The sequence below is a fragment of the Diceros bicornis genome, chromosome 9 (assembly GCF_020826845.1).
Source record: "Diceros bicornis minor isolate mBicDic1 chromosome 9, mDicBic1.mat.cur, whole genome shotgun sequence".
Classification (NCBI taxonomy): domain Eukaryota; kingdom Metazoa; phylum Chordata; class Mammalia; order Perissodactyla; family Rhinocerotidae; genus Diceros; species Diceros bicornis.
The window spans coordinates 74,934,222-74,948,785 of record NC_080748.1 but is presented as its reverse complement, the minus strand read 5'-3'; the positions used below and the strand labels follow the sequence as shown (position 1 = coordinate 74,948,785).

The following is a 14,564-nucleotide window of genomic DNA, read 5'->3' as shown; positions in this document are numbered from 1 at the left end:
TGCTGTATCTACCCTAAAACTTGTTCTTTTCCTCCTATTGTCTAATATGGAACCAAACATATGTTTGTTTTCAGTTTAACAGCATTTATAGTATCAGAGTACATGGTCTTATAAACATTTTTATTAAATACACAAACTGTAGTTAAAGTTAGTTAACTGGTTTCTTCCCCACAAAGTCATGGGGTAATATGATCAGGTTGTAAACCTAATTACTATTTATTTAATAATTTCTTTCTCTGGTTACATTTATCTTGGGTGACATTGGGACATATGTATCACCTCGTTGTGTAAATATGGTATGAAGAAAGCCCTCATGCTCCCACCTGTATTTTCCTCCACAGCTTTTCTGGTTTTGAGCTTTTTTTGTACTCAAAGAACAGCAGCTCACCCTAATTTGGTCTCCTCATGTGGTTCTGGAAGAGAAACATTGTTTCATGTTAATCCAAAATTGCTCACATCCTATGACCTTATAAATTCTTTTTAGTGAAGGAATTTATCTTCCTAGGTAAACCTTCCACAGTTGAAAGCAGGATAAAGTGTGATGTCTGAAACTGTGTAGTCTCAGTGATGAGGTGGAGTGGGAGCCGGGGGCCAAGCTCAGCAGTACGTGTGGGAACCCAACCGGTGTCACAGACACCTTTTCTCATTTTTCAAACCAAGTCTGTAGTACACACTTCCTTCCCTATATCCTAGTCCAGAGAACTCTTTCACTGTGTTATGATACTAACGAATTGGCCAGGGTTGTGTTTGTGAGGTCAGCTGGCATTCCATTTCTTGGGCCTCCTTATTCTATAATGCTTTATAATAGTTTTGTGACACAGAGAATGAGATGATGGTCCCAGGGAGTTAGATATCTTTGAAGTAGTGGAAACAAATCATGACAGCTCTTTAAATTAAAAAGTATGTATTCTGACCTCAAAGGATTGTGCTAAGTCTTCCTATTCCAAACCATTCTGTTTATATGACCCAACAATCAACACAATATTTTTCTGATAACTCATCCTCAAAATAAGATGCTATTGGCCATAGTCTTTGGCTTTCAATTGTTTTGCCTGCTCAGAGATAAACTCAAGACACAGAGTATGCATAAAGCCTACAGCAGTCCTTCTGGAAACTCTTGAATGTTTGGTTCATAACTGCTTCTTAAGACAAGGAAGAAAACATTGTCAGGGTGTGTCGTTAGTGACTAAACTTAGGGTTTACAGGAGTGAGTGGAATAGCTTTTGTTTTAGACAAATCTTTCTCTTTGACTTCTGAGCAAATGTCAGTTTTTACAGGGAACAGCTCTGCCACTGTCCGTTTTCTTCCTGTGTTGTCCTCCCGTTTTCTTCTACACTGAACCCAAAGTAGTGGATGGGCTATGGGTGCGATGGCAGCAACAGAGTTTGGGGAAAAGCCAATCCACTTCTTCCTACCTCCACAATATGGACTGACCACAGGTTGTTTTAAGAGCAGAGCTGGTTTCTGTCACTTTGGAAAGTACTTGACGGCATAGTCTTTGGGATAATATTTTTTTACAGTTGTATTTTGTGGGCCCTTAGATTGTGAAAGTGTATATTATAAGAATTTATTTTATTATCTTTACTAAAATATAAATGTGCTTGCTATATAATAAGTAAAAATATCCAAAGTTGTATAAATAAAAGTTAGTCTTTTCCCTTCATCCTCCATTCCCATATTACTGAGACCACTGATGTTAACCTGTTGAAATTCCTCTTTTACCAAACTGATTGCTCATAGAAATATATACACACGTGGAGTTTTTATTTATTTTTTAAAAAATATGCTCATGATATATACATTACTCTGCAACTTGTTCTATCACTTCAAAATATTTCATAGATGTCCCTCTGGGGCCATAGAGGATCTAGTTTACTCATTTTCAGAGCTGCATAATATTCCAAGTATGAATATTGCACACTTTATTCAGCCATCTCCCTATTCATTAATATTTAGGTTTTTAGTTTTTAGCCTCTACAAACAGTGCACAATATATGTCATGACATATTTATCAGCTTAAATACTTGTGCTCCTATTTCAGTAGGAAGAATTCTCCAAAGTGGGATTTCTGAGTCAGAAGTTATTGTGTTTTTTTTTTTTTGAGGAAAATTAGACCCTGAGCGAACATCTGTTGCCAATCTTCCTCTTTTCCTTTTTTTCTCCCCAAAGCCGTCACATAGATGTATATCCTAGTTGTAGGTCCTTCTAGTTCTTCTGTGTGGGATGCTGCCTCAGCATGGCTTGATGAGTGGTGAGTAGGTCCGTGCCCAGGATCCGAACTGGCAAACCCCGGGCCGCCAAAGCACAATGCGTGAACTTAACCGCGATGCTACTGGGCCGGCCCCAAAACTTATTGTGTTTTTAATGCTTTAAATATTGGCAGGTTATTTTCCCAAAGGGTTATAATGATTCACATTCCCATTTCTCTGCATCCTCACCAGAGGAGTGAGAAATTGTATTTCACTGCTTTAATTTGTGTTTTGCTGCTTTGTAGTGATATTTTTCATGTTTTCATATATTTATTTGCCACTTAGGTTTCTTCCTCTCCAACTTGCTTGTTCGTATTCTTTATCTATATTTTTTTCTTGTCTAATAGTTAAGAGTTGAGCCCTGAAGCCAGATAGCCTCAGTTAGAAAACAGGCTTCTATTTAATGATGTGAGGCCTTGGGCAAACTATTGAACCTCAGTGTCTTCTCTTTTAAGCAAGGATAATAATAGTGTCTGCCTTCTAAAGTTGTACAAAATTTAAATGAGCGCTTAGGATGATATGTAGCATAGAGATGTTGGCTATTATCCATAGATATTCGCTTTTATCATTATGATGCTCAAAGACACTTATTATTTCCTGGCTCTGGGGGCAAAGCTGTGCCCTTCTCAAGCCACATTTTCTTACCACCTAGGTTTCACTTGGTAGTTCCTTCAGCCACTATTTATCAAGTGTCCCCTCTGTTTAGTGCGTCCTAAGCTTTGGGAGGGATGGAGGAACTTAAGAAGCTGAGTTTGCTTTTTATCTGTCTCATGGCAGAGCTGTCAATGTATGTAAGAGAGTATAAGTTTTTAGGTTATTTTTATATCTCAAGTTCCCTTTTCTTTGCCATTAAATGATCTCTCTAGTGAAAAATGTATCCCTTGGATATTAATGGCAACATCAGGATGCTTTGAGTCTGTTTTGGCTAGTAGTTGATTTCTTTTCCTTTTAATGTTTCTGCATCCCTGTTTGTCCTCTAATTATATTGAGCTCATAGCAGTCATTCTTGCTTTATTCATTTCTCATGTAGCACAGTCAGCTTGAGACAACAAGCATCTTTCAGAAGGACACTAGGAATTGCATCTACATTAAGAACCCATTGCCCTTCTCCAGTGTCTGAGATCACAGCGTTTGCCTTTGTTGAAGGACTCAAGCAGAAATTCAGAAGCAGAATGCATTGCTGTTGGCGGTGGCTTGCAGCACCTAGTACTGATGTTTTTGTTAGGAAACGTCATGGGCAGTATAGAAAGTAAAGCAAGTTCTTTGGGTTCAGTTAAGTAGATTCTACATGCGTGTGTTCTGTCTCTTTTGATATGAAAAATTAGGGAAGGTGATAGGCAAGATGGAGTAAAAAAGTGGCTCCATCTCCTATATGGAGAGAGCCTGCTTCAGCTATGTTTTCCCCTGTGAACAGATGATTCGTAGGAATGCCCGTTAATCTCCAGAAGACTTAAAGCTCCCATGGATAGCATCAAATAAACTTTATTGTGGCAAGACACTTGAGCCATAGTCTTGTTCAACATTTTTACTCAGAAAGAAAATGGAGTCCAGGGAGGCTAAGTGTCTTGCCCAAGTTCACATAGCTAGTTAACGACAACTAGAATCCAGTTTCCTAGTTAGTATTCTGGTGGTCATTTCGCTTTGCTAGATGTAGACCGTTGGTTAAATATAGTCGTGATAGGTTTTGGGTCATTGATAAGAACCTAGTAGTAACTTCATGGCTGAGAAAATTAAGATGATGCTCAATTCCTCATTAGCCATGATTAGAAATGTAATAATAGGCCTCATTCAGCCACCAGCAGAGAGGACAAGATGCCCTCTCCACTGTGACTGTCACCTCCTCCTCATGTGCTGGGAAGTAATTACTGGTCTTTGGGGAAAGGAGCAGATGAGAGAGGACTTTCTATTCTGACTCTATAGACTTAACGATGAGGATTGAGAGTAACAAAGAGCTCTGACTGCCTCAGAGAACAGGATATAGATTTAGAGGCATCAGGCCTGAGAAATCATGTGCTTGGAGATGACTTCTATGTTGTGAATGTCTTAGAAACTTCTGCTTTCTGTTCCCAAATCCCACTTCTCCAGCCCCCATCTCTACCACTATATATCTCATTCCCTCAATGACTTCTCTTCTTCTGTCCATCCCTTCAATGTTGGGGCTCCTGGGTTTCTATCCGCAGACTGACTTTCACACTTTCCTCAGGGAATCTCATCCACTCCCAAGACTTCCTTTCCCCCATGCTGATGTTCTCCAGGTCTGTAATTCCAGCCTTCCTGTCTACCCTGTGCTTAATCCCATCTTTCTAGCTGTCAACTAGATGTTTCTAGGTGGAAATCCCACAGGCATCTCCAAACTCCACTTATCATCTCTACAAACCTGCTCTTCTTCCTGAATTATCTATCTCAGTTAATGGATTCACCAGTCAGCAGGCCACCCAAGCTAGGAATGTGGGATTTGTTATGGGCCTTGCTCTAAGACTGGGAGGCTGTTGTGATAATCTAGGAGAGACCATATGGTCCTCCCAGTCTTTCTTTTTAATCCCTTGCCCCCCAGCCCTACCCGAGTGATACTTCTAAAATGCAGAACTGGTTATTTTATGCCCTTGCTTAAAGTACTGCAGGATTTTTTGGATTTGGAATGAATCTCCAGTCCTTAACATACAAATCCCTGACTCATTTCTTTTTACTTTTTCCAACATGCCCAACCATTCAGTTGTAATTAATGACTTGGTCATTGCTCAGGTGTGACTCATACCTTTAAACCTGCAGTACCTCCTCCTGGAATGTCCTTCTCTCCTTTTCTGGCCAAATGTTCTTGACCTTCAAGATGGACCTTCTTCTGGGAGCTCTTTCCTGACTGCCACCCCTAGTCCAGGTTAGCTCTCACTGTAACGAATGCTTTCTTTTGCCCTTCTTATTGCCTGTTCATATTGTCTTCTCAGATGTTCCTTAGGGATAGGGACATTGTTTCATTCATATTTGTGTCCGTGGTGCCTGACACATAATAGGTGCTCAATAAATATTTGTTGAATGAATCAGTGATGCTTCCTCTTGCCTGCCATAAACACCTATGGCTGTCCTTCAAAATCTGCCATAGTTTTCTCTATTCCACCATCCAAAACGTATTCCTTTCTCTTCCTTTGCTTCTATCAGTCTTAGGTGGGACCCTAAATCCTTTTCTACCATCTGGGCTCATTCACTCTCAGTATCTCTCCATGTTATGCATCCTTTCCGATCAGTCTGAAATGTTCATGTTTTCCTCCTTTTTGCTGTCTAAATTTTACTCCTTCATTCAAAGCCTGTCTCCTATTCCATTATTTTATACAGTCTTTCTTGATGGTAATGCTTAAGTATTCTCTTTTGCTTTCTTTGTGTTGGCTTTGAGTCTCCACTTGATTGTCAGCTTCATACGAGCAAGGATCAGGTCTTAACTTCTTTTTTCCACCACAGCACTTACACTGTGTGCTGCATACCTGATAGTCTCTCCTGGTTCATTGGCATGCAGTCGACTCTCCACTATGAGGGCAGAGTTGTCTGGAAGCCTAGCTCTTCAGGATGGGGCAGCTTTCAAACATCTTTGGACACTTCTGTAAGAATAGGGTATTTTTTTATGTCATTTTTATTTTTTGTTTATCTTGTTATCAGAGTACCAGAGAAGCAGAAATCAAACTGAAAAGTGAAAGCAGAGTTAAACTGTTTTACTTGGACCCAGATGCCCAGGTAAGAACTATTTTAATACTTAAAATTTAAAACTAAGTCAAGGAAAGATAAACATTTGACAGGCTATTTGTTTATTTATTTGTTTGCATGTTTATTTATTTTGGATTGACAAGTACTATGACAATATGGAAAATTTGGGAGAAAGATGAAAAATAAAAACAACCTATAATCTCGTCACCATAGTATAACTATTGTGAAGTTATTGTATAGTATAACTTTTGTGAACTTTTGTGAATAGTATAACTATTGTGAACTATTGTGATATTCAGTAGAGTGTTGAAAATTGAGGGAGATTTATCAGTTTATGCAAAGACATTCTCAAGTTCACAAAGAACATATAAGTTACCCTATAAAATAACCATCAGAAAATGACAAGCATTACTGCAGAGGCGTACTAGACAATATTTCCCAACCAGCCCAGGCTCAGTCCCACATACAAGCCTTGCAGTGCCTGCGATCCACATCTCTGTCCCAATAAAATCCAAAACACAGCGTAGCAAGGACCTTCAGGGCTGACTACAAATAGGGTTGCTCTGAGGGGACAACAGTTCTGCTGTGTTCCTCCCATATTTTTCTCTTCTTCATTTGTGGTCTTTTTTGTAGAACTTCTTTTCCCCGTTTAACTTTAATAGTAAGTATTTTTCTATGTTTCTTCACAGACTTCAAATATATATATATATATATATCTTTTTTTGCTTTTTTGCCATTTTTTTGTTTATTGTGGTAAAATTTACCGTTTTAACCATTTTTAAGTGCACAATTCAGTGGCATTAGGTACATTCACATTATTGTACAACTATTGTTGTACAACTATTATTGTATTCATTTCCAGAATTTTTTCATCATCCGCTAGGGATGGATGAACATCCCAGAAACTTTGTACCCATTGAACAGTAACTTCCCATTCTTCTTTCCCCTCACCGCATAGCAACCTCCATTCTATTTTCTGTGTCTATGAATTTGTCTATTCTAGGAAGCTCATTTATGTGGAATCATACAATATTTGTCTTTTTATATCTGGCTTGTTCCGCTTAGCATGTTTTTACAGTTCATCCATGTTGTAACGTGTCAGAATTTCATTCCTTTTTATGGCTGAGTAATATTCTGTTGAATGTGTATACCACATTTTGTTTATCCTTTCATCTGTTGATGGACACTTGGATTGTTCATAACCATAATTTTTAAGCTCTGTATAATCAGTCATTGAGTAGATATACCATCATTTATTTGACCATTATTATAAACTATATAAATGTACAAAATAGTAACACTGTTGTGAATAACTGAGTATGTATTGCTTTTCCATATTTTAGGCAGTTTCCTTAGGATACATTTATTATGGGATTTTTTAAAATAGGAACATAGTGTATTTATATATTTACATTTTCTTTTAAAGAAGCTTGACTTCTCATCAGCTGAGCCAGAAGTGAAGCCGTTTGAAGAGAAGTTTGGAAAAAGAATTCTTGTCAAGTGCAATGATTTATCTTTCAATTTGCAATGCTGTGTTGCCGAAAATGAAGAAGGACCCACTACAAATGTAATTTTCCTTTTTAAAAGTAAAAATTTTTTTTCTTTTAAATATTCAAAGGTTTCAGATGTGCCTGTTGCAGTGCAGTCTGGGCATGAAATCCTAGTTCCTAGTATCAAGGAGGTACAATGTTTAGATCAGAATGCAGAGGGCTGTTTAGCCTGTAGGGACAGGATGTTTGTGACAAAGGATAGGGATGGAGGCTGTTTCTCTTTAACAGTAATCTATAGCAATAATCATAAATAGGTCTAGTAATTTCTTCTTTGATAACAGCATTCTTTTTTCCCCACAGTTTGAGCCGTAATGATGGTTTGGATTGTTTTGTTTTGTTCAGGTAGAACCTTTCTTTGTTACTCTATCCCTGTTTGACATAAAATACAACCGGAAGATTTCTGCTGATTTCCACGTGGACCTGAATCATTTTTCAGTGAGGCAGATGCTGGCCACCACGTCCCCGGCTCCGATGAATGGCGGCAGGCAGAGCTCACCTGCCCTTCAGGACATCCTTCATGAAGCTGCCATGCAGTATCCAAAGCAGGTGGGGGGCAGGAGCCCAGCAGTCATGCTGCTAAGACTTATCTTGCACATGCTATGTAAATACTTAATGAGACTTCCTAATGCACAGTTGGGGTAAGTGAGACTGTTGATTATATTGACAGCGCATATAATTAGTCAAAGCAAGGTCAGAGAAGAAGAGTGGTTTTTGATTTCTCATTTCTTTTTTGTAAACTTTCTGCTAGTCGCCTCCTCTACCAAATAGCCTTTTGGGCAGATGGTGAACTATTGATGAGTTAAGCAGTTTGGCTCAGGGTCCTTCTTAATAGCTAGACTGTTACAGCGCTCTTTGCTGCTGTAGAACCTTTAATGTTCGTGGGATTTGTTTAACATGGCTGTGAATTCTACTCACTGAAGAAAATCATTTGTTCCCTAGGGAATATTTTCAGTCACGTGTCCTCATCCTGATATATTTCTTGTGGCTAGAATTGAAAAAGTGCTTCAGGGGAGCATCACGCACGTAGCTGAGCCGTACATGAAAAGTTCAGACTCTTCTAAGGTAGGGGTGACTTTTATGCTTTGTGATGATAAACAGCAGGCAGAAAAAAGGGCACTCTGTTGAAATACAAATGCTTAAAGAAATCAAAGTTAAACCATATTTATATTCTAAAGCATGTAGACTACTCTACGTAGTTTTACTGTTATCTTTAACCTAATGTGTTTGATTTTCAAGGAAAAGTTGTCCTATGTGTAAATAAAATGCTTCATTTGGCTAGACTATCCTGACATCATGGAATAATTTTAAAAGGAATTGCCAGCTTAATAGTAAACTCTGTCATTACAAAGTACGCATATTATATTCAAATAAAGTTCATTCCACTTGTTGATGTGACTTTTGGGTTCTGGAATTATATTTGGGTCCATTTACACTTGAATATGAGACTGGAGACAAGGAGATGATCTGGCTCAGGTGGTCTGGCCAGTAGTGTCGGTGGTTCAGGAGCATTTGTGTTTTGTCAGACGGGGCAGGGTTATGGTGGCAGAGGTGGTGTGACCTTAGGTGGAAAAGAGAAGGGAAACACACAAGACGTATGTTTGGTGTATTTTCATTACTTTGGTGTAGTGTTCATTACTTGGGGAGTGCCTAGGTGTGGACATACCATAGAATTATTGAATATTAGAAGTCATCTAATCTAAGATCTTTCATACTTCAGAAAATTGAGGTTTATGAAGCTTTGGTTACCTGCTCAGTGTCCGACAGCTGTAGTGGCCAAAGGGCACTTGATTGTCACTTTCTAGTGCATTGAGCTTCCTGGTTAGAGTAAGCTATTGAGTGCTGTCTCTGCCAGTTTTACAGTATTTTTAGTTAGTGTTTGTTTTTGTTTTACTTTTTATAAGTGGTGCTCTGAGAGATGGCCCTGAAACATTGACAAGGACTGGTCCGAAGTAGGAGAGAACACCCCAGAGGCTCTAACAGAGGTTTACTGAACTAACTCAGAGCTTCCTCTCTTCCTCCCTGTGGCCACCCATACATCACAAGTGTGTCCACCAAGATACAGGACAGTCCTTAAAGAACAGGTTCTAGGAGTCAGAGACCTGGGTGCTGAGCCCCTAAGTAGCCTGGGTACTTTGGACAAATCATATCTCTTCTCTGGGCCCTGGATGTCCCATCTATAGTTGAAGGATGATGTTACTAGCTACTCCTACCTTCCTCTTAGGGACAGTGGTAGGATCAAATAGATAATGTACGAGACAGTGCTCTGGACACCAGAAATCATTGACGCATGTAGGACATGGTTATCATTTATTACAGCCCCAGTCAAAGAAAAGCCTATAATACCCAGGCGCATTGCTTCAAACAGTACGCCTTTCTGGCTGATAAAAGCTGAATAAAGTTTGGTCTCTAGAAAGAAGCTGTTTTATTTTTTAAATCAAATCTGTAAAACCTCGGTTGAGAAACTCTTTTAGCTCTTTGATGTTTTGATTAATAATCAGTAAGGGCCGGCCCCTTAGCTTAGCGGTTAGGCGCGCGTGCTCCGCTGCTGGTGGCCCGGGTTCCGATCCCGGGCGTGCACCTGCGCACCGCTTCTCCAGCCATGCTGAGGCCGCATCCCACGTGCAGCAGCTAGAAGGATGTGCAGCTATGACATACGGCTATCTACTGGGGCTTTGGGGGGAAAAAATAAATAAATAAAATCTTAAAAAAAAAAATAATAATCATTGAGGGCCCAAGATAAGATCTACTCCCCTGACTGTGTATGCAACACATTTCCAAGGCCCTTAAGCACCAACTTTGCTACTTCTGCCTGCCACATGCACAGTTTGAAATCTGGCATCTCATGTTGGTGCAAAAATCACATATCACTGTGGGCTAGACTTTACACTCTACCCTTCCTAGTGTCCAATGAGCATCTGTTGAAGTCTGCTCTTCCTTCATTGCTTGTGAAATGTAAAGCTCAGCCACGTGTACATTATTCCCTGCATTTGTGCCTCAAAGCATTAAATTAAAGCAGGGATTAAGATTCAACCATCTTACATCAGAATAGAAGTTTTGGCAGAGACATTACAGGGGGATTATTTTTTTCTATATATGAAAATTGTCTCTTCATGTTTTTCAAGATGGTCTAGAACACCATTTGGAGGAAATTTTTATGAAAAGTCTCTGTAGGTGTCCACCAAGAATAGATTTTTTTAAAAAGGAAAAAAAAAATACCCAAAGGGCAAAAATGAGTTTTTTACTCTGACTTTTACATGCATTGTGTTCCATTTGCACCCTTGTAGGTCTGAGAGCTCATTCCTTGTTCACTGCAGGGAACAGTGAGACTTATTTGAAGCTTTGTGTTGTAGCTTTAAATTTTGTGCAAATGTTCCATTTTATTCCACAACATAGTCATTATTGTTAGAAGCTAAAAATAGTAGTTCCTACCTAAAAATGTTTAAGTAAAATTGCCGCTTCAGGAAGGTAGACCATTTTACCCTGCGTACCCCCATGTTCCCGCGTGAACATACCACACTTGAAGAAGAAAGGGAGGGACTGGGTGAGCTCCTGACGTCTGTTTCGGTAAAGGTGTGTTTTCCAGTTCACTCATGAAGGCAACAGTGCCCACGGCATGACTATGGTAGAATCATAATATTATGTAACTGGAAGGGATAATGACAAGTATAGCCCCAAGCCCTTCATTTTTGAGGTTGGGAAAGAGGAACCCAGAGAGGTTTAATGGCATATAGAGTCACACAGCTGGTTCAGTTTGTCTTAGAGACAGTTGGCTCTATTGTTTTACTTCTGAGTCTTCTAGGTGAGTGCTTGTCAAACCTGGTGCACGCAGATCCTTGGAGGTCTAATCAGAATGCAGGTTCTGACCTAAGAGATCTGAGGTGGAGCCTGAGAGTCTGCATTCCTGATGCGCTCCCAAGTGATGCTGATGCTTCAACTCTGCAGAGCACACATTGGTTCACAGGCACAAGATCCCATTTCCCAAAATTAGTTTGACTTTGATGTACTTAAGTAATGTAAAAGACCCTTCAGTGCACCACTCTGACTCTGAATCAATCAAACTTTGCATTGGTAACAATGCAGTCTCCCAGTACAAGCGAATTTGGGAAAACTAGGTGTAATCTGCTTTAGCAATAGGGGTATAGTTAATTAATGGTATGCCATTCATACATTGTAGGCCAAAAGCAAATCTGTTTCACTGTGCACTATAGGGTTAATCAGTCAACCCAAAGCAAACCAAAATTGACCATTAGGAAGTGAAAATAGCAGTAAATTATACTTAGAAAGCAAGAATATAGTGATTGAAAACTCTGGCCTAACTTAAGTCAACAGCTATAATGTCTTACTAATGAATATCTTTTCCCCAAGTTGTGGGAATCTGCACAAGCCAGTGCACATAAGGAACTGTGAGAGCTTAGTATTTTCATTAGTACTCTCATTGAACCTCTGGTAATGCCATATATTTTGGCATGAATACAAAGTATTAGTAGTTATTAATAACTCAGTGGACTTAAAATAAGTAGCCCTTAGTCATAAAGAACTGTGAAAGCCTATGAAATGGTGTGTTTGTTGCCTGTGAAGAGAACATTTTAGAAAAGAAAAGACATACATTTTGGAAACAGTTCTCATTCTATATTCTTTGAAAATCACTGCTAGAGAATGTATTAAACAGAGTACTCTGCACTGAGTGTAAATCCAGCCATATTAATTGTAATAAAATATTCTTTTCCACGCATCTGATACTATGGTAAGAGCTTATTTAATGAACATGTGATGATGGCTCTTTAGATCATAATTCTCCTGTGGGACGCAGTATCTCATGGCTTTTTTCTGTCTTCAAGGTTGCTCAGAAGGTGCTGAAGAATGCCAAGCAGGCATGCCAGAGACTAGGACAGTACAGGATGCCATTTGCTTGGGCAGCAAGGTAAGGGGAACATCTTTTATATCTTTGCTATAGATACAGATATATGGATATAGACAGATAGAAGGCTAGCCAGCTAGATGGCTAGCTAGATACACCGACATACCTATTCTGTTTGTTGTTCAGAGACAAAGAGGATTTGAATGTGTAAAATTGGAAAATAAGTAAGCCCCATGTCTGAATAATCATTTATTAGAGCCACAGAAAGGAAAGATGCTGGCTGGAGGGTAGCTGTGTTGGAGCTGGCAGGATGGAGAGGAGTGTTGGTTGCAGAGCTGGGATTCCAGGTTCCAGCCATATGTCTCCAGCTGGGAGTGGGGTGGCAGTCCAGTGAGGCCTGCAGATCATCTTTATTTGTGATCTGTACTTAAGCATTTGACTGTGTATGTTGTTTCCTAAGCATGAGCGATTTGCTGGAAATATTTTCTTTGTAAATTGAGTTAGTTATGTTCATCTTCATAAATATCTTCTATGTTTTTAGATAATCAGATTTCTGTTGGCTATAGCCAATGGAATAATAATTAGTCTTCACATAGAAACCAGAGTTAAGTTGTGGATTTATTTTAGTCTTTTGGAAACTCAGTTTAGAAATGTTGTTTTGCTATTTCAGGACATTGTTTAAGGATGCATCTGGAAACCTTGACAAAAATGCCAGATTTTCTGCTCTCTACAGGCAAGACAGCAATAAGCTATCAAATGATGACATGCTCAAGTTACTTGCAGATTTTCGGAAGTGAGTCTCAAGGCCTTACTTACTTTCACTGTAAAATAGAAGTTGTTTGCAGGGGAGGGAGGAAGTGGGAGCAGTCTTTAAATTGCTCAACTCAAACATCATGGGGCATGTTGGTTGAGCATGGAACTTTTCCTCAAGTCCTTGGGAAGGAAGAAAGGATTTGAAATCGGAAGAGTAACCTGGTTAATTTGAATTCCAAAAGGGATGCTTTTGGTGGTGCTCTAAAGGGTGGGTTGGGGGTAGAGATGAGCCTAGGGAAGAAGGAGACAGTTGAGGAACCTTTGACAAGAGATGGGAAAGGACTCAGCAAAGTCACTGCAGGTGGAAATAGGGAGAAGGGGACTAATTCAAGTCACATCAGAGAGGCACAGTTACTGGGTCTTGGTTTCCTGAGTGGGTGTTAGGGTGGAAAGAGAGAGAAGTGGGTGGTAGTCTAAGATAAATAACTGCCAGGTATCTGAGTTACATGATGGAGTGACTTGTGATGCCGTTAACTGAATGGGTGATTGGGGAAAGATAATAACGTATATAGTACTTACTGTTTACAGACATTATTCTAAATACCTATATTAATGAGCGTTTTAGTGTCCTAGAGCTGCTGTAACAAATTACCATAAACTGGGTGGCTTAAAACAACAGAAGTTTTTTCTCTCACAGTTCCAGAGGCTAGAAGCCCCGAATCAACGTGTTAATAGGGCCACACTGCCTCTGAAATCTCTGAGGGAGGATCCCTCCTTGCCTCTTCCAGCTTCTGGTAGCCGAGATGTTCCTTCCTTATCTTATGGCAACATAACTCTAGTCTCTGCCTCTGTCTTCACACAGCCGTCTTCCTGTGTATCTCTGTATAAATTTCCTTCTTATAAGAAGATGTCATGTTGGATTAGGGCCACACCTAGTGATCCCATCTTAACTTGATTACTGCGAAGACCCTATTTCCAAATAAGGCCACATTCATAGGGTACCGGGGGTTAGGACTTCAGCATATCTTTTTGGGGGACACAATTCAACCCATAAAAGTGAGGCAAAGAGAAGTTAATCAACATGTCCAGCATCACACAGCTGGTAGTAGATGGAGTCAGTCTGGCTGAGAATGTGTGCTCTTATTCACTATGTTATTCTAGTGCTCCGTCATAAAGAGTTCACTTCTGAACCTATAAAACTGATTTCCTTTGCTAGGGACATGGGTTTTAGAATTTTTCTGGGAAAATTCTGGGAATGAGAAAGAGCTGAGGGTATTAGAAGACAATGAAATGAAAAGAATGGCCAAGAGCTAGTTGCTAAGTATTCTACACCACAGTAACCTTTCAGTCTTACTTTGTTATTTGTATATCGAAGTAAAAATATCGTCAGTTTGCCTAGATCTCAAGAACGGCTGAATTAACTTTCTTTAACTTCATTTTTGCCTTTTTTTCCACTTTTCTCTC

General features: G+C 39.5%; 1 protein-coding gene across 6 annotated transcripts in view; it reads left to right on the top strand.

Moving 5' to 3' along the window:
* The window catches only part of DOCK9 (dedicator of cytokinesis 9), a 282,353-nt gene that overhangs the window by 166,108 nt on the left and 101,681 nt on the right, over window positions 1–14,564 (top strand). For all 6 annotated transcript variants that reach the window (XM_058548414.1, XM_058548411.1, XM_058548416.1 and 3 more), the window contains exons 10-15: window positions 5,895–5,969; window positions 7,366–7,506; window positions 7,832–8,035; window positions 8,429–8,551; window positions 12,328–12,410; window positions 13,018–13,140. In XM_058548414.1, the coding sequence (XP_058404397.1) occupies window positions 5,895–5,969; window positions 7,366–7,506; window positions 7,832–8,035; window positions 8,429–8,551; window positions 12,328–12,410; window positions 13,018–13,140 (749 nt within the window). The remainder of the gene's footprint in view (window positions 1–5,894; window positions 5,970–7,365; window positions 7,507–7,831; window positions 8,036–8,428; window positions 8,552–12,327; window positions 12,411–13,017; window positions 13,141–14,564) is intronic.